Genomic DNA, 24,851 nt, shown 5'->3' on the forward strand with positions numbered 1-24,851 from the left:
TTCATTCTAAGAGCAGTTTTTATTTGGAAATGTGCTTCTATAACTTGGTGGCCACCTGGGGGCAGGTGGCCCCAGCTTGCTTGTTCACTCTTTCCCAGCCCAGTCATCGGGTCCTTTGGTCTAAAGCACAGGGCTAACTTCCCAAAGATCAACATCCCAGTTAGCCTCGATGGTCTGGGGCTTGGAGCTGATAGGAAGGATGAACCAGGTTCCATCGTGGCCTGTTTATGGTTGGAGGGACTGGGTCCCTGGCAGCAGGACCTCAGCTCCCTCTCCTAGTAGGAGCTGGTATCACACACAGGCCAGCTGTGGCCAGGTCCTGGTGGATATGACGTTGAGAAGAACAAGGGGCTAAGAGAGGCTAATTTTCTGGTGCTGGATCCAGTTTATCTTCCTGAGGGGTGGAAGCCGGGGCAGGATCCTCATCCCCACCATTGAGGGACTTCTGCTGCTCATTGCTGTTGGACAAGGGGGTCCTGTTGCCCTGGGATCCCCAGCGGGTCAGGCGCTTTAGGGAGGAGTCACGGCGGGCAAGCAGAGGGGGCTGGTAGCCTGTGAAGGAGCTGCTGGTGACCGGACGCTTATCTGGCAGAGAGAAGGCAGGCAAGTAAGGAGAAAGGCATGCAAAGGATACAGGCAAGGGGCCTTGCCTCAGCCCTCAGAGGAAAGGGGAGCCTCCTGACTTCCAAACCTGTCTTTGCTGATCCTGGGAGAGCTGGAGGTATCCCTTTATCCCTCCTTTCTCCCTCCCAGCTCCAAGGAAAGCCCCAAAGTCTATCCCTTCTCACCTCCAGGCTCAATTGGATGCATGAGCCGGTTCATCTGGACATTCCAGTGTTTCACGTTGGTGCTGGCCTGGCGCAGTTTTCTCTGGGCAGCCTGCGTGGGCAGGGCCAGTGGGGAGTGATCAGAACTGCCATCTGTGGCACAGGGTCTTGATCTTTTCAGGTTCACAGGCCTCTTAAAATCTGACCAAGACTACTGATCATCTCCCCAGAAAAAAAACATGTATGCTCATAGAGTTATTAATATATACATGAATAGAGTTTGCCTCCAATTTCAGGGGACTCATGGACCTCCAAAAGGTAAAAAGTAACCATAATCATAGTTTCCATTTATTGAACAGCTAAGATGTGCTAAGTGTATTTATTATCTTATTTAATTTCCAGAGCAAAAGTTAACAACAAACAAGTTCAAAAGAGGTTAAGTGACTTGCCCAGGGATACGCTTGAGCTCCAAGCCATGCACTACACCACCTTTCCAGGACCTACTCCAAGAAACTCTGTTCAACATTTCACGGAGCCATTAGCAGTGGTTGTGAGGTGTGTTTGTGTGTGTGTGTGTGTGTGTGTGTGGTGGGGGTCACAGAGGAACTTTCCCTTTCTACGTTACATATTTCTGTGTTTGAATTTATGGAGAATCGGGCTCCAAGGACTAGAGCCAAAGTATAGGGATAGCAAGACAGGGGCTTGGAAGGGTAGAAGAAAAAATGTTTGCCAGATTAATAATAATGTTAACAAAAATAGCAGCAGCAAATGTTTCTTCAGCACTTACTACATACTAAATATCATGTATCATCTCGTTTAACCTTCATAACAATGCTATTACCAGTTTCCTTTCCCAGATAAGAGACTAACTTCAAGAAGTTAGGGAATTTGTCCTAAGTCACACACCCAGCGACTGCTAGGGCCAGGGTTTGAGGGAAGGCACCCTGGCTCCAGAGTCTGTGCCCTAATGAGCTTACCCTGCCAGCCTCCACTCCATCCCACCCCAGGCCTCACCTCCACATCCTCGTCGGCCCTCTGCCGGTTCTGCCGCACCTCCTCCAGCTGCTGCTGGGCCTGCTGCAGGGAGCGGCTCTGCTGTGCCATCTCCTGCTGCAGCTCTTCCTTCTCCTGCTGCGCCCGTTCAATGTAGCGCTCCTGCTCCTCCTTCAGCTGCATCAACTGCTTCAGCTTCTCTTCCTCCTCTTCCAGCAGTCTGCCGGGCGGGTGTGTACTGGGTGGTCTCTAGTGCCAAGGCACCTTGCAGGTGTGCCACAAGCAGGAAAACTGGGGTGGGTTCCAGAAGGGGTGGTGGGAGACCCAGAAGAGGTTCCTCAGGCCTACCTGGTCTGAGCGAGTCGCACAGATTCCTCATCCCGCCGAGCTTTCACCTCTAGTTGCAGGGCCTCCTGCAACCGCTGCTGCATCTCCTCCAGCTCCTTGATGCGCTGCCGCTGCCGGGCAGCCTCCTCCTCCTTTAGCTCCATCTCAGCCTGCATGGAGGCCCGGGCCTGTGGAGACGGGGAGGTGGTAGACCCAGAGCCAGGTCAAAAGAGGCACCTGGGGGCAGGGGAGGAGGGGAGTGGGCATGTTGCCCATCTTTCCCCAGGACTCTGCTAAGCTGTCTAGGGGTGAGGGTCTGGGGAATTCCTTCATGTCAGGGGTTTCCTGATCTGACCCCTTTCTGAGAGCCTGACTGGAACAGATAATGATCGATGAACAGATGCCATATGGGAGAAACGGGCCTAAGTTATTCTCTTCCTAGTACCAACCTTAATCATAATCATATAACATGTAATTTAACAACATTATATAATTAAATAAGAGATTAAAAAATGTTATGGCCATCTCTTTCCTTGCACTAGCTTAATAATTATTATTCTAATATATAATAATATGTTATCATCACGGCTGATGCTAGGAAGGAGGTGGCTATAATTACAATTATTACAACGAAAAGTTACTGGACACTACAAGTGTTTCCCCATTTAACCCTCACTATACCTCTATGAGCAAAGTTCTATTAGCATTAGCATTTTACTGATAAGGCTCAGTAACCAGCCTGGGATCACCAGGCTCGTTAAGAAGCAGAGCTAGGACTGAATCTACCTTTTTCTGACTCCAGATCCACATCTCTTAAATCCTAAATCTAATTGTCTCTGCACGCCTAGTCCGCCTCCATATGCGTCCCGCCTGCCTTTCAAACTGGTTTCACTGTAAACTCAGTTCAATTCTAGTCCACACTTGGTCCAGTCTAATCCGCAATCACATAGTCTTCAACGGCTCCTTCTGCCCAAGCCCCAACCCCCAGCCAAGGTCTCCAAACCAGGCCCCATCCATCCACGGACTCGGACCTCGCCCCACACCCATTTCTTAGCCGCAGTCCTGCACCTGGCGGAGGCCCCATCCCAAATCTATCTTTCAAACTCCCAGACTGTCCCAACAATCTCTCATTCCAAGCCCCGCCCCTCAACGCAGGAGCTCCACCCTCTGCCCAGGCCCCGCCCCGGGCGCTCCGCTCCTGGCCCTCCCCGCAGCCTCCCAGCACACCCGTCTCGCCCCCGCTCCGGGAGCTAGCCCCACCTGCTCCGCCTCGCGCAGTTGGCCCTCGAGCGCCTGCTGCAGCTCACGGTGCTGACTGCGGCGCCGCTCCTCCTCCTCCTGCAGCAGCCGCTCGGCCTGCCGCTGCGCCTCCTGCAGCAGCTCCAGCTCCTGCAGCTTTCGCTCCTTCTCCTCCTGAAGCTGCTGCAGCCGCAGCAGCTCCTCCTCCTTGGCCGCCCGGCGCCGCTCCCGCTGCTCCCGCTGCTCGCGCCGCTTCTGCTTCAGGTCCTTGTGCAGGGACGTCTTCCCCTCGGCCTGCAGCCGGATCGCCGTCTGGATGGCTGCGGAAGAGCGAGGAGCGGGAGCGGGTCAGTTGAATCCTCGCACAAGGCCGGAAAGGGGCCTTAGGAGTTTCCCGAGTCCACTCTCCAGCCTCCCGCTGGACAAAGTATTGTCATCCCCTTTACACAGCTGAGGCGCCTGAGGACCAGCCAGACCCAAGCCACCTAGCGAGCACTCACCAGCTGTCCACTCCTGGCGCTGGCGCGTGTCTGAGGCGCTCATCTCGTACGTGCGGGTGGCTGTCTTCACACAGAACATGCAGCGCTTTCCGTCGCGGTCTGGCAGCACCTGGGACAGGGTAGGTGGCCGCAGCCAAGCTGGCCTCACTGGATCGGGGCCACACCTGCCCCAGAGGGGATCCAGTTTAAGCCCCTAGCCCCCCTGGCTATCTTCCCTAGGGACCCCACTCAGCCAGGAGCCTGCATAGCTTGCGTCGTAAGTTATGGCGGTACTTATGTCCCCACAACTCTGTAGCTTTTGCTCTTTGAAGGCTAGGGGGGTGCGTTTTCATCATGGTATCTCTCCACGGGGCCCAGCGCATAGTCACCACTCAGTGTTTATGCAGATCACGCTTGAACACGGTCAGTAACAGCGCCCTCACTATCCATGACAACTCACTTCCAGATAGCTCTGCTTGTTAACAGTTCATTCATTCGTTCCACACATATTTTTGGAGTGCCTGCTGAGCGCCATTCACTGCTCCAGGGGTTGGGAGACTAAGGTGTACCTAACAGACCAAATCCTTGCCTCCATTAGGCTTACATTCTGTGGAAAATAATAGCTACCACGTTCTAGAGTCTGTAGGAGTGTTTTATATGCATCATTATCTTCACTCCACCTATACAGCCTTGCCAGGCAGGCATTATTAGCTCCACTTTACAGAGAAAGAAACTGAAGCTCTAGGAGCTCCAGGATTGTCCACCTCACACTGTTAGTCTGTTAGTGGTGAAGCTAGGACTTCTGTGTAGATCCGTGCTCCTTTCCACAGTAACACCTTATGTAACAAAAGTAGACAGAGCCTAGGATGGCTAGGATAATTTTTTAAAATGAAAAACCGCCGGGCGTGGTGGCTCACGCCTGTAATCCCAGCACTTTGGGAGACCGAGGCAGGTGGATCATGAGGTCAGGAGATTGAAACCATCCTGGCCAACATGGTGAAACCCCGTCTCTACCAAAAATACAAAAATTAGCCAATCGTGGTGGCGGGCGCCTGTAATTCCGGCTACTTGGGAGGCTGAGGCAGGAGAATCACTTAAATCTGGGAGTTGGAGGTTGCAGTGACCTGAGATCACTCCACTGCACTCCAGCCTGGTGACAGAGCTAAACTCTGTCTCACAAAAAAAGAAAAGAAAAGAAAAACAACTGTTGGTAAGGAAATGGAGAAATTGGGATCCTTATACACTGTTGGGGATATTATCTGGCCTTAAAAAGTAATGAAATTCTGATATTTTGACAACATAGATGAAGCCTGAAAACATCATGCTAAGTGAAAGAAACCAGACACAAAGGGACAAATATTGTATGATTCTATTGTATGATTCTATACAAGATGCCTAGAAAAGGCAAATTCATGGAGACAGAAAGCAGAATAGAGGTTACTAGGAGCTGGGGTCAGGGAGTATGAGGAGTTACTGCTTGGTGGGTTCAGAGTTTCCATTTGGGGTAACGAAAAAGTTTTGGAAATAGATAGTGGTGATGGTTGTACAATATTGTGAGTGTAGATTATTCACCATAATCAAATGGGATTCATCCCAGGGATGCAAGGATGGTTCAACATGCACAAATCAATATGCATGACACATCATATTAACAGAACCAAGAGCAAAAACCATACGATCATTTCAATAGACTCTGAAAAAGCTCTCTAAAAAATTCAGCATCACTTTATGATAAAAAACCCATTGGGTATAGAAGGAACATACCTTAAAATAATAAAGGCTACATATGACAGACCCACAGCTAACATTGTACTACATGGAGAAAAATTGAAAGCCTTTCCTCTAAGATCTGGAACAAGAAAAGGATGCCCACTTTTACCACTTTCATTCAATGTAATATTGAGAATTCTGGCCAGAGCAATTAGGCAAGAGAAAGAAATAAAGGTCATCCAAATTGGAAACGAAGAAGTCAAATTAGCCTTGTTTGTAGATGGCATGGTCTTATACTTAGAAAAATCTAAAGACTCAATGGGCTGTGGTGGCTTACACCTGTAATCCTAACACTTTGGGAAGCCGAGGTGGATGGATTGCTTGAGGTCAGGAATTCGAGACCAGCCTGGGCAATACAGTGAGACCCTGTCTCTCTCTTTAAAAAAAAAAAAAAGACTCCAACAAAAAAACTGTTAAGAGTTGATGAATTAATTCAGTAAAGTTGCAGGAAAATTCAACATACAAAAACAAGTAGCATTTGTATGCGCTAACAGCAAACAATCTGAAAAAGAAGTTGAGAACAATCCCATTTCCAATAGCTACAAAGAATGTAAAATACCTAAGAATCAATGTAACCAAAGTGAAAGATCTATACAAGGAAAACTATAAAACTGATGAAATAAATTGAAGATGATGCTGATGCAAAAGAAAGAAAGAAAGAAAGGTATCCCATGCTCATGTATTGAAAGAATTAATATTGTTAAAATAACAATACTACCCAAAGCAATTTGCAGATTTGGTGCAATCTCTATCAAAATAGCAAAGGTACTCTTCACAGACATAGAAAAAAAATCCTAAAATTTATATGGAACTACAAAAGACCTCAAAGAGCCAAAGTAATCCTGAGTAAAAAGAACAAAGCTAGAGGCATCACACTTCCTGACTTCAAAATATACTATAAGCTGGCCACAGTGGTGCACATCTGTAGTCCCAGCTATTCAGGAGGCTGAAGCAGGAGAATCTCACGAGCCCAAGGAGATTGAGGCTACACTGACCTATGATCATACCACTGCACTCCAGCCGGGACATCAGAGCAAGACTGTGTCTCTAAAATAAAACAAAAAACCAAAAGCTATAGTAACCAAATCAACATAGTACAGGCATAAAAAGAGACACAAAGACCAATGGAACAGCATAGATAACCTAGATATAAATCCATGCATTTACAGAGAACTCATTTTCGACAAAGGCACCAAGAACACACAATGGGGAAAGAATAGTCCTTTCAATAAATGGTGCTGGAAAAACTGGATAACCACATGCAGATGAATGAAACAAGACCCCTATCTCTCATCATATACAAAAATCAAATAAAAATGGATTAAATATTTAAATGTAAGACATGTAACTATGAAACTACTGGAAGAAAACATTGGAGAAATACTCCAGGACATTGGTCTGGGCAAAGATTTTTTGTGGAAGACCTCAAAAGCACAGGCGACCAAACCAAAAATAGAAAAATGGAGTTACATCAAGCTAAAAAGCTTCAGCACTGCCACGGAAACAATCAACAAAGTGAAGAGACAACCCACAGAATAGGAGAAAATATTTGCAAACTATCAATCTGACAAGGGATTAAAAACCAGAATATATAAGGAACTCAAACAACTCTATAGCAAAAAAACACAAATAATCCAATTGAAAAATGGGCAAAAGATCTGAATAGGTATTTCTTAAGAGAAGACATACAAATGGCTAACAGAGATATGAAAAAATGCTCAATGTCACTAATCATCAGAGAAAAGCAAATCAAAACTAAATGAGATATCATTTCACCCCAATTAAAATGGTTTTTTTGTTTTTGTTTTTTTTTTGAGACGGAGCTTCGCTCTTGTTACCCAGGCTGGAGTGCAATGGCGCGATCTCGGCTCACCACAACCTCTGCCTCCTGGGTTCAGGCAATTCTCCTGCCTCAGCCTCCTGAGTAGCTGGGATTTCAGGCATGCGCCACCATGCCCAGCTAATTTTTTGTATTAGTAGAGACGGGGTTTCACCATGTTGACCAGGATGGTTTCGATCTCTTGACCTTGTGATCCACCCGCCTTGGCCTCCCAAAGTGCTGGGATTACAGGCTTGAGCCAGGTTTTTGTTTTTTTTTTTTTGACAGAGTTTCACTCCTCTGCCTCCCAGGTTCAAGCGATTCTCCTGTCCCAGCCTCCTGAGTAGCTGGGATTACAGGCATGTGCCACCACACCTGGCTAATTTTGTATTTTTAGTAGAGATGGGGTTTCTCCATGTTGGTCAGGCTGGTCTCGAACTCCTGACCTCAGGTGATCTGCCCACCTCAGCCTCCCGAAGTGCTGGGATTACAGGCATGAGTTACTGTGCCCAGCTAAAATGGCTTTTTATAAAAAAAATAGAGAATATCTTTTTTTTTTTAGGTGGAATTTCACTCTTGTGGCCCAGACTGGAGTGCAATGGCACAATCTCGGCTCACTGCAACCTCCACCTCCCTGAGTTCAAGTGATACTCCTGCCTTAGCCTCCCGAGTAGCTGGGATTACAAGTGCCAACCACCACACCCAGCTACTTTTTGTATTTTTAGTACAGACAGGGTTTCACCACGTTGGCCAGGCTGGTCTCAAACTCCTAACCTCAGGTGACCCACCTGCCTCAGCCTTCCAAAGTGCTGGGATTACAGGCCACTGTGCCTGGCCAAGAATGTCTTTTCTATAAAAAGATGCTGGTGAAGATGTGGAGAAAGGGGAACCCTGATATACTGTTAGTGGGACTGTAAATTAGTAAAGCTACTACAGAAAACTGTATGAAAGTTCCTCAAAAAACTAAAAATAAAACTATCATATGATCCAGAAATTCCACTGCTGGGTATATATCTAAACGAAAGTAGATCAATATATTGAAGATATAGCTACCTTCCCAAAGAGAAAAAATAAAAAATAAAAAATAAAAAGATATAGCTACCTTCCCATGTCTACTGCAGAATTATAATAGCCAAAATATGAAATCAACCTAAGTGTCCATAAGTGAATAAACAGATTGAGAAAATGTGATATATATAATGGAATATTATTTAGTCATAAAAAAGAATGAAATCCTGTCATTTGCAGCAACATCGATGGCACCGTAGGTCATTTTGTTACGTGAAATAAGTCAAGCACAGAAAAACAAATATCGCATGTTCTCATTTATATGTGGGAGCTAAAAAAGTGGACCACATGAAGATAGAGCGTATATTAGTGGCTACCAGAGGCCAGGAAGTGTGCGGGGAGGATAAAGAGAGCTTGGCGAATGAGTACAAACATACAGTTTGATAGGAGAAATAAGACCTAGGGTTTGATAGATCAGTAGGGTGGCTACAGTTTACAATAATCTATTGTATATTTCAAAATAACTAGAAGAGAATAATTTGAATGTTTCTAGCTTAAAGAAAAGACAGATATTTAAGGTAAAGGATACCCAGTTACATGATTTGATCTTTACAAAATATATGAATGTATTAAATTATCACATGTACCCTGAAAATATGTACATCTATTATATATCAAAATCAAACGAATTTTTAATTTCATAAATGTACTTAATGCCACTGAATTGTACACTTAAAATAGTTAAAATGGCAAGTTTCATGTCATATATATATATATACATATATATATATATAATTTAAAATAGTAAAGAGGCTTGTGTTTTAAGCCTCTAAAACAGTAATGAACAGAAGGGAGGAAACAGAAGGGGAAGACAGGAGAGGGTGTGAAGGGAGAATAGGGAAGTATAGAGTTGCTAAAGGGAATGGAATGTGGGCGAAGAAGAAAAGCCTTTAAAAGGGATTTTTAGAAAGATTTGCTGTGTAGTACAGATATAAGGCATTTCCTCTGAAATCTTGAGCAAATTCCATATTATTCACCAACTACTTTGATGTTTGAGTTGCAGTTTTAGTTTTTTTAAAGTGCTGACATGGATGAGAATGGCCTTGAGGCATCCGGATATATTTGGGTCACACTAATCTAAGCAGAAATTTGTGTCACTGTGGCTTTTCTCCATTCGCCCCTCTCCTGATCCCCTTGTCTTCTCATGCCCCTGAGGATCCTCTGGGCCCTGAGGTGTCCTCCACCCCCATCCTGCCCCTCACCTCCACGCAGCAGTGTGCATCCAGCGGGATAATGCCCCTTTTCTCTTTGCACTCTTCACTCCCAAAGTAGCAGAGGCAGCTGGGCTGCAGCTGGAACCAGCGTTCGGCCCAGTTCCTTCTCAGGTGCCCTCGCTTCCACAGGTAGCCCTGCCGGCCGGAGTTATGTCAGAGGCTTCCCAGGCCTCCTTTCGCCCTGCATCTTGTGTGCCTCCCCTAGTTCCCAGCTTGGCTGACCTGCTTCAGGATATCTTGGATGAGCTCCTGGTAGACCTCGTGGATGGCCATGCTGAGGGTGTCTCGGCCCACGCCCCGCAGGCAGCGGCCCGAGTTGAAGAGCTCCAGGAACTGCCAGACACTGAGCCCCGCGGTGGTCTGGGCTGCCTGGGCCTCCTGGGCCAGCAGCTCCTCCAGCTCACCCAAGCTCACCTCCAAGCTCATGCTGCTGAGTACCTTTTTCAGCAGGTATTCCACCTGGAGCAGGAGAAGGAAGGCCTGGTAGCTGCAGCGGGCGGTGTTGCCAGCACCAACACCAGGGGGTGCTCCAGCTGGCTCCTAGAGCCTGGGCAGAGGGAACCAGGGGACAGAGCGTTGAGGGGGCCAGAGGATTGAATGCTGTGGAGACCAGGGAAAAGATCTGGGGGAGGATCCTGGAGCCCCAACCCCAAATCTGGTTTTCTCTCCCCCTCCACAACCTCCAGTCCCACTCCTTCCTAAGGGCAGGGAGAAGGGGACCTGAGAACTGGGGTTCAGGAAGAGGCAATAAATCACAGAAAGTGTCAAAGGAGTGCAAACGCCCTCTCATCCAATACCCTCATTTTGCAGATGACAAAACCAAAGCCCAAAGCGGGAAGTGACTGGCTGTAAGTCACACAGCAAACTGGGGGCAGCCAGAACCTGATTCTGATCTCCTGAATCCCATTCAGGTCCTTATTCCAAGACCCAATCTCCAATCCTTCCCTTGTGGAAGGGGAAGGGGATTTGGGGTAGGGGTAGGCAGTGGTAGGGGGGTAGAGGTAAGCTGGGCAGGGACAGGAAATCTGTCACAGAGGAACCGGAAGTGGTGGCTGGGGTACATCCTGCTGCAGTTGTTCACTCTGTATGTTGATCACAGAAGCGAGCGATCTCCTGGCCTCCGAGAGACCACTTTGCCAGGGGTCTAACGAAGGCAGCCAGCCAAGTGTCTGTGCAGATGGACATATGTCCCTCACCTGCCCCAGCAGCTTTTTGGGAAACTCTGTTTAGGACTTTCTGGAGGCTCCTGGGTCTTTTCTGGGTGTTTAGTGAGGGCACTGGTTCAGGGCTCAGGTGGTTCCCTTCATCACCCTTCCCACAAACAGAAGCCAAGACAAATGTGAGTGGAAATTGACATGCTAGGGCTTCTTGTAAGTACAGAGGTCCCCTCTCCTGGAACCCCACTCTAAAGACCTAAAGTCACCCTGGCATCTCCACAGCCACCAAGAGGACTAAAGGGTCGCAAGGCCAAATGGTCAGGAAAGGAAGTGAGGAAAAGAGGGAGACTGCAGATGGATGGGAAAATGGCTTTCCCGGCTTCACCCAGGAGTGAGGAGGTAGGGATCAGATTCCTGGCCTTTTCTCTCAGGATGCCCTCTCCCTGGGTCACTTAGCTGAGTCTGTCCTGGCTTTCCAGAAGAAAGACAGAAAGGAAAAATCTGGAACCAGGGCCAGACTTGGTTGCTCATCGAGAGTAACCTTCTGTCTCAGAAAGTTCTTCCTTTGCCTTGCAAAGCATCCTTCCTGTCTTGGACGAAGTGACAAAAGGTAAAGAAAAAAAAAGCACCCTTCCTAGATTACCAGTAATGCTCAGTTATATATCGGGCTTTTACACCTCTGTGTAAACAGAATTTGCAGATCATTTTCCTACTGTAAGGACTAGCAGAACCCTCATGAAAGTGTAATTTCAGTTCTCTTGAAGAAGGCACAATTACTCTGACATGGGCAGTTCTAAGCATCTGGAGACAGCTGGGTGAGGACAGATACCAGCCTGGGGAGACGGTGAAGAAAGGGGATGTGGGAAGGTACCAAAGGTGGTTTGGTCTCATTCATGGTTTTGCTTAGGTCTGGCTCCAAGTGATTGAGTCCCTGGGGCTGCCATCACCCTCACCTCATCAGGAACCATGATCAGAGGGTACTTGTCCTCAGACAGGAAGTTGAAGAGGCACCAGAGGCGGAAGGCATCCTGATTGGAGAGCATGCTGTTCCCGTTGCTATCTGCCCGATAGTTCTTCTTGGCCGTCAGGGTCCAGCACAGCTCATCAAAGTGTTCTTTAACAAAAGCCCCTTCCTCCACCTGCCACCAGGCCTGCAAATCAGCTGGCTGCGTATCCCTGCTCCACCATGACACTAGGCTCCAGCTGGGTTTCTTGGGTTCATCTATTTCATCTATGCCCCTGCTTCCCACCCGGCCTAGTCCAGGGTCCTAACTCAAGGGATCCCTGAGCTGATTTCCAGGTAACTAGCGGGTTCCAACCACTCCACCCCCGACAACACACCCACACCCACCCAGGCCCCCTGACAACAGAGTAACTCTAGTCTTTCAGCCCAGGGGAGAAAGGAAGAGAAGCCCAGCAGGACACTAACAGCCAAGAGCCTAGAAAGAGTGACAGATTGGAGAGTGGGGGTGGGGGGATTCTGGGGGACAGTCTGGGAGGGGTGAAGAACACTTTGTAAAGGTTATAATAGCTGGAAGCTGGATGGAGCAGGGCAGGGGGTGGGGCCCATCTCATGAGATGAGGGACATTGAAGGTGGGTTGAGGGGGACAAGAAGGGGACAGGTGGCTGAGATGTGATGGAAGAGCAAGGATGAACAGAGCAGGCAGAAGTAGGAGTTTATAGCAGGGGCAAAGAGCTGGAGTGGCAAGGTATTAATAGGCTGCTGGCCAGGCTGGAGAAGTGGGGAGAGGTTACAGATGTCCCCCACAAGCTGGGCCCCACCTTGTCCAGGATGTACTTGTTGAGGTAGGGCATGTAGCCCTGGCTGGACACAGGGCCATCGTCATCATCTCGGAAGTGTTCCTCCAGGGCCACAGGGTCATGGGGGATGTGCAGGACCGTGTACAGGTTGTGGGACAGCACCTGAGATAGAGTAGAGTGGCAGTGTGCCTTTCTGCCCCCCAACCAAAACTGGGCCAGAGGACTGCTCCCCACCTCTCTGCTTGTCCCCACTCCATCCTGGCTGAGTTCTCTACCACACACTGTTCAGTTTGGTAATAACCAAAACTTACATACTCTGTGCCAAGCGCTGAGCTAAAGCACTTTACATATCATTTACTTAACCACCGTAACAACTACTCATATTTCCATTTTACAGATGAAAACTCCTGCAGCCCTGAGATATTTCTCACCCAGGGTCACAGCTGGCAGAACTAGAATTCCAATCCATGCAGTTACACTCTTAGCCACTTCATTGGGTATTGGTGTCCTCTTTCTACAGATAGGGAGACTGAGGCTCAAAGGATTCAGTAACTTGCCAAAAGACCCACAGATTCCTGCCGGGCGCAGTGGCTCAAGCCTGTAATCCCAGCACTTTGGGAGGCCGAGGCGGGTGGATCACGAGGTCAAGAGATCGAGGCCATCCTGGTCAACATGGTGAAACCCTGTCTCTACTAAAAATACAAAAAATTAGCTGGGCATAGTGGCGCATGCCTGTAATCCCAGCTACTCAGGAGGCTGAGGCAGGAGAATTGCCTGAACCCAGGAGGCAGAGGTTGCGATGAGCCGAGATCGCGCCATTGCACTTCAGCCTGGGTAACAAGAGCAAAACTCCATCTCAAAAAAAAAAAAGACCCACAGATTCCAAAGCCCAAGTGGTTCCCATAATGCTGGAGTTTGCAGGGTTTGCAGGGACTTTTGCCACCCCAGGGCAGAAGCTGCCAGTATATTATGGTTTCCATCATGTGTTCCAGCTGCAGTGTGTCTAGCACCTAAGCGTGACTGCTCTGGGAAAGGAGAGGGCTCAAAGAAGAGTCATGAAAAATGGTCCATGAGATGGAGAAGGCAAGGCTTAGAGGGGATAGTGGTCATAATGATGTGCAGGGGCAAGGCTGGTTTGTTGAACAAATTCATATTAGAACAAAAGGGTTGAAATCTGAAATCTGGTGAAAATAAAAATGCCTTGGGGTAATTCTATTATAGCACTTGTCACAGGCAGTGTGAATGATCAAAAAGTCATTAGTGACTATTGCACACTTACCATGTGCCAGTCACTGTAGAAGGTGTTTTTTTTTTTTTAATTAAAACTTTTCTTTTGTTTTGAAATGGAGTCTTGCTCTCTGACTCCCAGGCTGCAGTGCAATGGCAAGATCTTGGCTCACTACAACCTCCACCTCCTGGGTTCAAGTGATTCTTCTGCCTCAGCCTCCTGAGTAACCGGGATTACAGGTGCCCACCACCACACCCAGCTAATTTTTGTATTTTTAGTAGAGATGGGTTTTCACCATGTTGGCCAGGTTGGCCTCGAACTCCTGACCTCATAATCCACCCACCTCAGCCTCCCAAAGTTCTAGGATTACAGGTGTAAGCCACTGCCCCTGGTCAAAACTTTTTTTTTTTTTTTGTAGAGACAGAGGTCTGGATATGTTGCCCAGGCTGAACTGCTGGCCTCAAGTGATCCTCACACCTCGACCTCTCTCCAAGTGCTAGGATTACAGAATGAGCCACTGCACCCAGTCAAAGCGCTTTTTATACCACATTTCTAGTCTTCACAATCACCTATATACACAAATATTATTAAGCCTGTTTTTCAGGTGAAGATACTGAGGTTTGGAAATTTTAAGAGTAACTGGCAGAGCTGAGGTTGGAACTAAATGTGCCTGGTTTACAGGTTGCCTTCCAATTAGAATATTGATGTCACGCCTCCCTCCCCAGATGGATTGTGAACTCTGGAGACAAGGTCTTTGTTCATCATCATGTCCCTCAGCACCTATATCCTCTTCTGTACATCAAGTGCAATCAATACATGCTGTATTGAAGGGCCTCCTCCACCACCAGCAGTTCACCTTGGAATCAGTTCCTCGGAGGCAGGAGCTGGCACTGTCTCAGAGATAGTGTGTGTGCCAAGCCTTCATTTTATTCTCTTTTCAGAGAGGAGAGGGAGAAAGTATTGAGACTTTGCCTCAGTGTTCTCCTGGGCCTCAGGTTTTCCTTGGCACACTGGGAAGTTGGAGATCCCAGCAAGGTAGTATTTCCTTTTTCCTTCATTTCCCTCTGGGCAGCTATCTCTGGCATTTTTGGTTATGTGAGCAAATAAATCCCCTCTTCCTTAAGCCATTTGAATTTGGTTTTATCACTAATATCCAGGAAAGTCTTGCCTAACACATCTGTGGTCACAGGATACCAATCCCCACTCTAAGGGGTGCCACTGGCTCAATGCCTAGCACTTAAAACCCAGGGTGACCAACTCAAGAGAATAATAATGCCAACATCCACTGACTACTTCTGAAGCGACAGGTGTTCAAGTTTTACATATTCTTATCTGCTGTCTCTTGGCCTCTTTTCAAACTACCCATGTCCTTATCTTTCTTTCTTTTTTTTTTTTTTTTTTGATACGGAGTCTCAATCTGCTGCCCAGGCTAGAGTAGTGGCGCAGTCTTGGCTCACTGCAACCTCCATCTCCCAGGTTCATGTGATTCTTCTGCCTCAGCCTCCTGAGTAGCTGGGATTATAGGCGCGTGCCACCACGCTTGGCTAATTTTTTTGTATTTTTAGTACAGACAGGGTTTCACCACGTTGGCCAGGCTAGTCGAACTCCTGACCTCAGGTGATCTACCCGCCTCGGCTTCCCAAAGTGCTAGAACTACAGGCATGAGCCACCGCACCTGGCCACCCCAGCATTTCCAATCATTCCTCCTACAGACACTCATGGGAGCTACACTATAAGAATGCTCATTAAGCACTGTTTATGAAAAATTGGAGACAAACTGAGGCTCCTTCAGTAGGAAATAGGTACACCATGTCCTGGATGACCGTGTGTAGTTAGAAGGATTTCACTTTTATCACTTGTGTGCTTCTGGGCAAATGTTTAATTCTCCAACACCTTAGTCTCCTTTTCTGTGAGAATAATGATAAGGTCTTCTCTAAAGGGTGTTTTGAGTGAAGAGTACTTGGTGCATGGTGCACTGCTTAATAAAAATTGTGAGTGATCTTTTTTTTTTAAGATGGAGTCTTGCTCTTGTCACCTAGGCTGGAGTGCAACGGCACAATCTCGGCTCACTGCAATCTCCGCCTCCCAGGTTCAAGTGATTCTCCTGCCTCAGCCTCCTGAGTAGATGGGATTACAGGCGCCCACCACCACGCCTGACTGATTTTTGTATTTTTAGTAGAGACGGAGTTTTACCATGTTGGCCAGGCTGGTCTCAAACTCCTGACCTTGTGATCTGCTCATCTCGGCCTCTCAAAGTGCTAGGATTACAGGCGTGAGCCACCGTGCCCAACCCCTTTTTTTTTTTTTTTTTTTTTTTTTTGAGACGGATTCTCGTTTTGTTGCCCAGGCCAGGCTGGAGTACAGTGGTGTGATCTTGGCTCGCTGCAACCTCCACCTCCCCGGTTCAAGCGATTCTCCTGCCTCAGTCTCCTGAGTAGCTGGGATTATAGGTGCCCACCACTACACCCAGCTAATTTTTTGTATTTTTAGTAGAGATGGGATTTCACTATGTTGGCCAGGCTGGTCTCAAACTCCTGACCTCGTGATTCGCTTGCCTCGGCCTCCCAAAGTGCTGGGATTACAGATGTGAGCCACTGCACTCAGCCAAGTGATCTTTATTATGTTTGCATGAACAGACATTGAAAGATACTGGCATGTAAAAAAAAGTAAGCTACAGAATGAAATGTTTGCCAAATACACATGTGCAAAGATTAGGTTGAATTGTATGAAACTAGCATTTTAGTAGGTCAAAACAATCAAGTATCAGAAATTTCATACAGTTCAATCTAACAACGTTTACTTTGTATATAGAAAGAATCTAGAAGACTTGCAAACCGTCAACCGTGATCGCTCTTCCAGAGTGAGGGGAGGAACTTTCATCTTTTTTTTTTTTTTTGAGATGGAGTTTTGTTCTTGTTGCCCCGGCTGGAGTGGCTCACTACAACCTCTGCCTCTCGGAGTGCAACCTCTGCCTCTTGGCAGAGGTTGCAGTAACCCAAGCAATTCTCCTGCCTCAGCCTCCTAAGTAGCTGATATTACAGGCACCGGCAACCATGCCGGGCTAATTTTTGTATTTTTAGTAGAGATGAGGTTTCATCATGTTGCCAGGCTGGTCTCGAACTCCTGACCACAGGTGATCTGCCTTGCCTGTCTTGGCCTTCTAAAGTGCTGGGATTATGGTGTGAGCCACAGCACCCAGCGAACATTATATTCTTCTTTACTTAAAAAATTTTTTGCTCAGGCGTGGTGGGTCACACCTGTAATCCCAGAACTATGGGAGGCCAAGGTGGGCAGATCACTTGAGGTCAGGAGTTGAAGACCAGCCTAGCCAGCATGGTGAAACCCTATCTCTACTAAAAATACAAAAATTAGCTGGGAATGATGGCAGGTGCCTGTAATCCCAGCTACATGGGAGGCTGAGGCAGGTGAACTGCTAGAACCTGGGAGGCAGAGGTTGCAATGAGCCGGGATTGTGCCACTGCACTCCAGCCTGGGTGGTAGAGTGAGACTCCATCACAAAAAAAAAAAAAAAAAAAATTAACCACTAACATGTTTTACTTTTACAATAAATTTATTTTTATTTGTTTATTTATTTAGAGACAGGGTCTCACTCTGTTGCCCAGGCTGGAGTGCAGTGTCACAATTTCTGCTCACTGTAGCCTCTGCCTCCCGGGCTCAAGCGATCCTCCCACTTCAATCTTGCAAGTAACTGGGACTACAGGCGTGCATCACCATGCTCAGCAAAGTTAAAAAAATTTTTTTTTTGTAATACAAAAATTAGCCGGGTGTGGTGGCACACACCTGTAGCCCCAGCTACCCAGGAGGCTGAGGTGGGAGGATTGCTTGAGCCCAGGAAATCAAGGCTGCAGTGAGCCAGACAGAGATGGACTAAATCCCTCTGAGCATATTAACTTCACTGGGCTTCAGTTTTCATCTCTCTAAAAAGAGAGTTCTAGGAGAGGATTTATCCTACCCCAGGACAGAACGTGCCACGTACCAGTACAGTTATTTGAGCTTAGTTCTGTCAACCCAAACTCAACACGCACTTTTGCCACTGGATTCTGAAGAGCCCAGGGCAGAGACTCTGACCCCCGTGAGCTGTCAGATATTAGGACAAGGAAGAATTAAAGGCCCAGACACTCAGGGCCTCTCTCCAGAGAGCTGGGCCAACCTCAGACTATCAGCTTCCAGTGCCTGGGTGCGGCAGGGGTTGTGGGTGGAGAGAGGGTGTGACTAGGGGGAGGAGTCATGCTGGAAAGGAAATGGTAGTGGCGGAGGAGTGGTGAGCAGGAGCTCACTTGCAGATCTCCATCAATCCTCAGCCCTGGAGGAAGGGACTCTCATTATCCTCATTTTACAGATGAGGAAATCAAGGCTCAGAGAGAGGAAGCATCTTGCCCAAGGTCTGACTCGAAAGCCCTGCTCTTGATCTCTACAGTGCACTGGCCCTGGCTGAGCACCACACTCACCCAGGGAGCTGGTGAAACTGAAACATGTCCGCCCAGCCCAGGCCTACTGACTCAGAGTTTCCAGGGGTGGGGTCCAGGTGTATTTTTCACAAGCAGCCATTCGGGTTCCCCCAGAGAGGACTCCCACAGTCTCCTCCACCAACCCAGGGAGCCCCTGGCCTCTGGGTTAGCAGTCACTGACCTTTGAGAGGCTTCATTTATTCACTCTTTCCTCTGGAGACATGTAGGGGAGTAGTTCTCCTCTGGGGACTTGGGGATCCTCTAAAACTCAAGTGTGGGGATTGCGGTGGGTCCTCAAAAACTCAAGTGTGGGTGTCAGGTCCATGTTGGCAATAGTAAGAACTGATTCTGTAGTTTCCAGCCTTCAGGATCCCCAGGGTTTGGGAATCCATAAAAGCACCCAGCAGTGATTTCAGAAAGAATTCTCTCCTAAATTGACTGTTGTCTTCTTTTTAAAGAAAAAATCTCACTCTATTGCCCAGGCTGGAGTGCAGTGGTGTAACCACAGTTCACTGTAGCCTTGACCTCTTGGGTTGGGCTCAGGCAATCCTTCCACCTCAGCCTCCGGAGTAGCAGGGACTACGCTACGTACAGGCACGTGCCATCATGCTTATCTAATTTTTTCATTTTTTGTAGAGTAAGGGTCTTGCTATGTTGCCAGAGCTGGTCTCAAACTCCTGGACTCAAGTGATCCTTCTGTCATGGCCTCCCAAAGTGGTGGGATTACAGGCATGAGCCACAGTGCCCAGCATGGTCTTTAAATGAATCTAGGTTCCAAGTGATCCTTCTAAAAGACACAGATCTGGCCAGGCACAGTAGCTCACTCCTGTAATCCCAGCACTTTGGGAGGCTGAGGCAGGCGGATCACCTGAGGTCAGGAGTTCAAGACCAGCCTGGCCAACATGGTAAAACCTCGTCTCTACTAAATACAAAAATTGGCTGGGCGTAGTGGTGTGCACCTGTAATCCAAGCTACTTGGGAGGTTGAGGCAGGAGAATCACTTGAATCTGGGAGGTGGAGGTTGCAATGAGCCGAGACTGTGCCACTGCCACTCCAACCTGGGTGGCAGAGCGAGACTCTGTCTTAAAAAAAAAAAAAAGACACAGATCTTAAGAGTTACTGAATATATTCTAGTGGGTTACTAGAAGAGCATAACTACCTTTGGGAGGCCGAGGCGGGTGGATCATGAGGTCAAGAGATCGAGACCATCCTGGTCAACATGGTGAAACCCCGTCTCTACTAAAAATACAAAAAATTAGCTGGGCATAGTGGCGCGTGCCTCTAATCCCAGCCGAGATTGCGCCATTGCACTCGAGCCTGGGTAACAAACTCCGTCTCAAAAAAAAAAAAAAAAAAAGAAAAGCATAACTACTATTATGGAGGAGTACTGGAAATCTTAAAAGATGAGAATCTTTGGACTAGCTGTGTCACCTGCTGAGAGCAAGCAGGGGCTGGAGAAGGTGAGTGTGGGCATCAAAAGACAGAGGCCCAGTTGAGGGGAAGGAGAGGCTGCATCACAGACCAGTTTCACCTACTTGAGGTACAGAGTTGATTCTTTTTTTTTTTTTTTTGAGACAGAGTCTTGCTTTGTCGCCAGGCGCCAGGCTGGAATGCAGTGGTGTGATTTTGGCTCACTGCAACCACTGCCTCCCGGGTTCAAGCAATTCTCCTGCCTCAGACTCCCAAGTAGCTGGGACTATAGGCACGTGTCACCACCCACAGCTAATTTTTGTATTTTAGTAGAGACGGGGTTTCACCATGTTAGCCAGGATGGTCTCGATCTCTTGACCTTGTGATCCATCCACCTCGGCCTCCCAAAGTGCTGGCATGAGCCACTGCACCTGGCCCAGAATTTATTCTTTAGTTTTGCAGGCTGACTGGACAGCTTGGTGACAAACCCCCTGGTTTATAGGTGAGAAACTGGAGACAACAGTGACTTGCTTAAAGTGACTCAGCTGGGGAGCAGTATAGATCCAAGTCTATGTGGTTCTGAGTCAACTGTTCTGCACATCATTAAATCCTCCTCCCTTCCCTACCCACAAATCCTAACCTGGGGAGACCAGCAGCACACAGGGGTCAGGACAAAGCTGATGATCCTAGCCAGCAGGTTTTTGGACTGGAGCTGTTCTTAAGTTTTCCTCCATTAAGGAGAAGGTGGTTGTCCCTCTCCAGAGGAGGCAGAGCCTGAAGCTCATAGACTCTCAGTGGCCAAGAGTCTCTCTCTGAGCTCCAGGACTACCCTGAATGTCAGCTGGAGGTACAGGAGACTAGAAGGCCCCTGTCTACCCTCCCTCCCTTCCCCTAGCTCCTGCCAGTCAAGGAGGAAGTGGTAGGCCTGGTGCCTCCCAAGATCCTCATCAAACCAGAGACACACTGCTCCATCTACATACCCCCTCACCCCACTGCCTGACAGTCAGGGGGAAGGAGGCCAAATTATCAGCTGATCCTCCACTACATCTAAAATCAAAACTGCTCCCCTGGGAAAGAGGGTGTGGCCATTAGAACACACATCATTCCCAAGGGCTCCCCTCTCTACAGCCCTCTGTCAGGATGGCTACCTTCTAAAGGTTGTTAGAGGTGGTTCTGGGAACCTTGCAGAAACTCACAGCCCTCAAGTCCTGGGAAGTTTTGTGTTCAACCTAAATCCATCCTGGGCAGGAGTGCCATTCCTATTGGTTTACTTTCTCTGTTCTCAACCCAACTGGATGAAGCCATTATACTTCCTACAAGAATTTAAAGAGAGGAAGAAGTATCTGTTTTTTGGAGATACAGTCCCACTCTTTTGCCCAGGCTGGAGTGTAGTGGCGTGATCTCGGTTCACTGCAACCTCCGCCTCCTGGATTCAAGCAATTCTCCTGCCTCGGTCTCCTGAGTAGCTGGGATTACAGGTGCACGCCACCACACCCAGCTAATTTTTACATTTTTAGTAGAGACGGGGTTTCACCATGTTGGTCAGGCTAGTCTCAAACTCCTGACATCGTGATCCGCCCACCTCAGCCTCCCAAAGTCCTGGGATTACAGGTGTGAGCCACAGCCAGAATTATCTGGTTTTTCCCTCAAGCCTTTTCTTCTCCAGGAGAAACAACCCTACTCCTTGGGCTTTTCTCAGAGGACGTGCTGTTCTTCCTTCTACTCTCTGGCCTCATCATGGGTTTGCCCAGAACAGCCACTGGCAATCCCTCTACCAACACATCAGGGGAGAAGTGGCAAATGTCACACACCGACACATCTTGCCCTGGACTGGCACAGGTCTCTTGCCAGGTCCCAATCCAGGACCCCAAGGCTAGGGACGGTTTTAGTAACCAGCCCAGTGAGGGCTCAAGACTATAATTCCAGCTACTCAGGAGGCAGAAGCGGGAGGAAACATAACGAGACTCAGGTTCTAAAAAACAAAAAATAAAAAAAATTAGCCAGGTCTGGTGGCATGTGCCTGTAGTCCTGGCTACTCAGGAGACTGAAGTAGGAGGATTGCTTGAATCCAGGAGTTTGAGGCTATACTGAGCTCTGATTGCACCACTGCACTCCAGCATGGGTGACAGAGCAAGACCTCATCTCTCATCTCTAAAACAACAACAAAAATAACCAGACTGACTCCAAGGTCTTTTCCCTCACCCCTAAGTCTTTTCAGGGGAGGCGTGGGCCCTGCTTGTATAACTCTCTCATCTGCTTCCTCCTCTGCCTTCTGACCACTTCTCTATTACTCCTTTGCCTTGCTGGAATCCCCACCCCCAACACTATGACTACTTCCTCCCATTCCAATATTCACTATTATGGGCTTGAAAGGAGCCCTGCCATTTCTGCCCCATCCCCATTTGGCCCCTGAGACTCCCACTGTTAGCCCAGGTTTCCAGAGAAGACAAGTTTTCTGTCAAGTAGCAGTGAACTCCACTATTGGTCATGCATGACCAGAGACGTTGCTGGCAGTAGGCTCAATATGAGCTGTGATGAGGTACAGAAAGTGGACAGTTCAAGCATGCAAGCTCTCCATGGAGCATTTCCCCTAGAAATACACAACCCGTGGGAGTGAGGAAGTTGGTATTGGCCCAGCTAGAGGCCAAGATGGAGGCTCAAGCTAGGAGTCTTTACCAGCTGATGGCATTAGGAAAAAGGGAGCCACTTAAGGGCTGTTATCTTCCATGTGTGAAGGAAGAGAGAGCCTGGAGAGGTCTCAGGGGCCACAGGTAATGCAGAGGTGGAAAATGGCATCCTGGAAGCAAAAAGCCATGGGGGCTGGTATTGTCTGGCAAGGTATTAAAGAGGCAGGGTGGGAAGTAGGGGTGGGACACAGAGTCAGCAGAAATGGATTTTGGATGATCGACTTTGTTCCATTTATACTGAGGACCCAACCAGATGACATGATCTGCAATAAAAGGGATTTAAATAGGATGTAAGGAAGAATCTGCCTGTTGGGAGGGTCTCCCCACATGACAAAAGATTGTAGCGGGCTCTCCTTCCTGGGGGAGTGAAAAATCATCTATTAGATGCTCACAAATCCGGGTAAGGAATTGTAACATAGGACCCGTTCGGGATATCCTAGTTCCTTGTGTCCAAGTTCAGTAAAGTAGGGGGTTATAACGGTAGTGGGGCACAATAACTATTCTGTCCCATTCATCTCTCAGGTATCCAGGCACCTTCTACCTCGGTCATTAAGAATGGAGGTTTCCTTGAGACTTTGGAGGATGGCACAAGGGAGACACCAGGAGTCCAGTGCCTAGCCACATGCCAGGCACAGAGCCTCATGAGGGGCACTCAGTCAAGTATGCGCAGAGTGAATGAAGGCACCCCCATGGCAGGTCCTAGAGAGCTGAGGCCTATCTTGCTCCTTTCCTTCCCCCAGCATTTGCTGATTCTAGTAGCTAAGGGCCTTGCTTCCTCTCCACCAACTAGGGTAGTGAAGGCAGCACTAACGGAGGACTAGAGGAAGAGAGAGAAAAACTCCTCGGCCTCCCGGAAATTGTCTAGGCCAGATGATCAACTTCAGGACAATCATTGATGGGGCTTTTCCTGGGCTTAGATTCCACCCCTTCCCTACCTGAGGTCTCAAGGCCTAAGGTAACAGTTTCCCAACCTGGTATGTGTGGAGGATAGGGGCTGAGCTGGGCAGCAGTATAATAGGGTCGTCAGTCCTCCCTTACTCCGCAGCTCTGTCTCACCTGGGCGCAGGGTTAGGCAGATCAGACCAGTTTGGGACTGGGGGAGGTCCCTTTATGCCTCTCTCAGCTCCAGAGGAAATGACTGCCAAGTACTAGCTAACTGTTTCTCTTGAAAGTCAGAAGGAAGCAGCAAGAAAGAGCAGACTGCGTGCCCAAGCATGACTCTGGAGATATGTGTGCTCATCACACGGAGCCTGGGATGTGGCCTGGCTCCTGGACCTCAGAACCCCCTGGCCTCTACCTGGGGAGCCAAGTTCTGAGCAAGGTTTCTGTACACACTTCACTAGGGCCTCTGGAGGGTGGGCAGCAGCATCTACCAGGCTATGTTGACCCAGTTACCCAGGACCAGCCACCCCCAACCCCAGGCCTGGGACGCTGGATGGCTGGGTGCCCCTGGAGTGGCACAATGTCCACACCGGGCTCCCAGGCAGCAGGGGCCGGTGTGGTGCATCTGCCGTCCTCCCCTGGGCCCCGGGTGCCCCTCACCTTGAGCTGGGACTTGGAGACCTTGCCGCTCTTCTCCACATCCAGCGCAGTAAAGGCATACCAGATGGACTTGAGCAGTTCCTTGCGCAGGGCCATGGCTGAGGCGCCTGCCTGGCTGGGGGCGGCTCTGACACCAAGATCCGGTTTCAGGAAATGCAAACGGTTGCAGAGACCGCAGAGGGGCCGTGGTGGAGCGAGAGCTCCACCTGCCTGCTCACTCCGTGAGGCTCCGTGCTGGCGGGAACCCTGCCTGTTGCTCTGGCAGTGCTCAACTCCACTCCCTGCATAGGAACTGGGGACCAACTCTCTGAAAGCAGGAACCCTCGTTCTGTATCCACCTAGCTCCCTGGGCACGTGAGGCCTTTTTGGAAGCCTCCTCAGCCCTGCAGCCTTTTGGAGGCTTCTGGGGCTCCCAGAGGCAGCTTGCTGAGGGAAAAAGAAAGCTCATTCTGATATTGGAGTCAGACAGACCAAAGGTCCAGTCCTAGTTCCACACTTACTGCATAGGAGGCCTTGGGTAAGTTACTGAACCTCCTTGAGCAGTTTCCTCATATTGGTAAAGCAGGAAAAATGCCTCTGTGTTGTAAGAATGCCTGAGAATGAACATAAAGCACATAGTAGGCTCTGGGTAGAGCTTTTGGTGCCACCTAACATTACCATGGTGGTGGGGCTCCATTCAAGTAGAAGGAAACAAAGGCAACATCACAAAGCTGGAGAAGGAATTGGGCCAGGGCACCTCTCCAGGTCAGGCGGATGTGGCACTTGACTTGCTGGCTCCCTATCCCCTCAGCATTGGCTCAAAGGCACTCAGAGCACTGCCCACTCTAGGCCCAGTGGCTCTGAAGACACTGGAAACTTTCTAAAACACGTGGGGGTGAGCCTTGTGGTGCACCTCAACTTCAAGAGTCCCGGCAGTAGCA

General features: G+C 48.6%; 1 protein-coding gene across 2 annotated transcripts; it reads right to left on the bottom strand.

Moving 5' to 3' along the window:
- DEF6 (DEF6 guanine nucleotide exchange factor) lies at positions 1–24,133 on the bottom strand. 2 transcript variants are annotated; one of them, XM_012461616.2, is made up of 11 exons: positions 23,932–24,131; positions 12,617–12,757; positions 11,787–11,972; positions 9,899–10,135; positions 9,665–9,811; positions 3,827–3,935; positions 3,348–3,646; positions 2,109–2,275; positions 1,782–1,980; positions 789–879; positions 1–585 (listed from the first exon to the last, which is right to left on the bottom strand). In XM_012461616.2, the coding sequence occupies exons 1-11, from the start codon at positions 24,025–24,027 to the stop codon at positions 362–364; spliced, it is 1,896 nt and encodes a 631-aa protein (XP_012317039.1). In that variant the 5' UTR covers positions 24,028–24,131; the 3' UTR covers positions 1–361. The 2 variants fall into 2 exon arrangements, with proteins under 2 accessions (XP_012317039.1, XP_012317040.1); XM_012461617.2 differs by lacking the exon at positions 11,787–11,972 and having other exon boundaries at positions 23,932–24,133.
- Between the last annotated feature and the right edge of the window lie 718 nt (positions 24,134–24,851).

This window comes from Aotus nancymaae, unplaced genomic scaffold (genome assembly GCF_030222135.1).
Source record: "Aotus nancymaae isolate 86718 unplaced genomic scaffold, 86718_ANA_hifiasm-v0.15.2.pri h1tg000040l, whole genome shotgun sequence".
NCBI lineage: Eukaryota > Metazoa > Chordata > Mammalia > Primates > Aotidae > Aotus > Aotus nancymaae.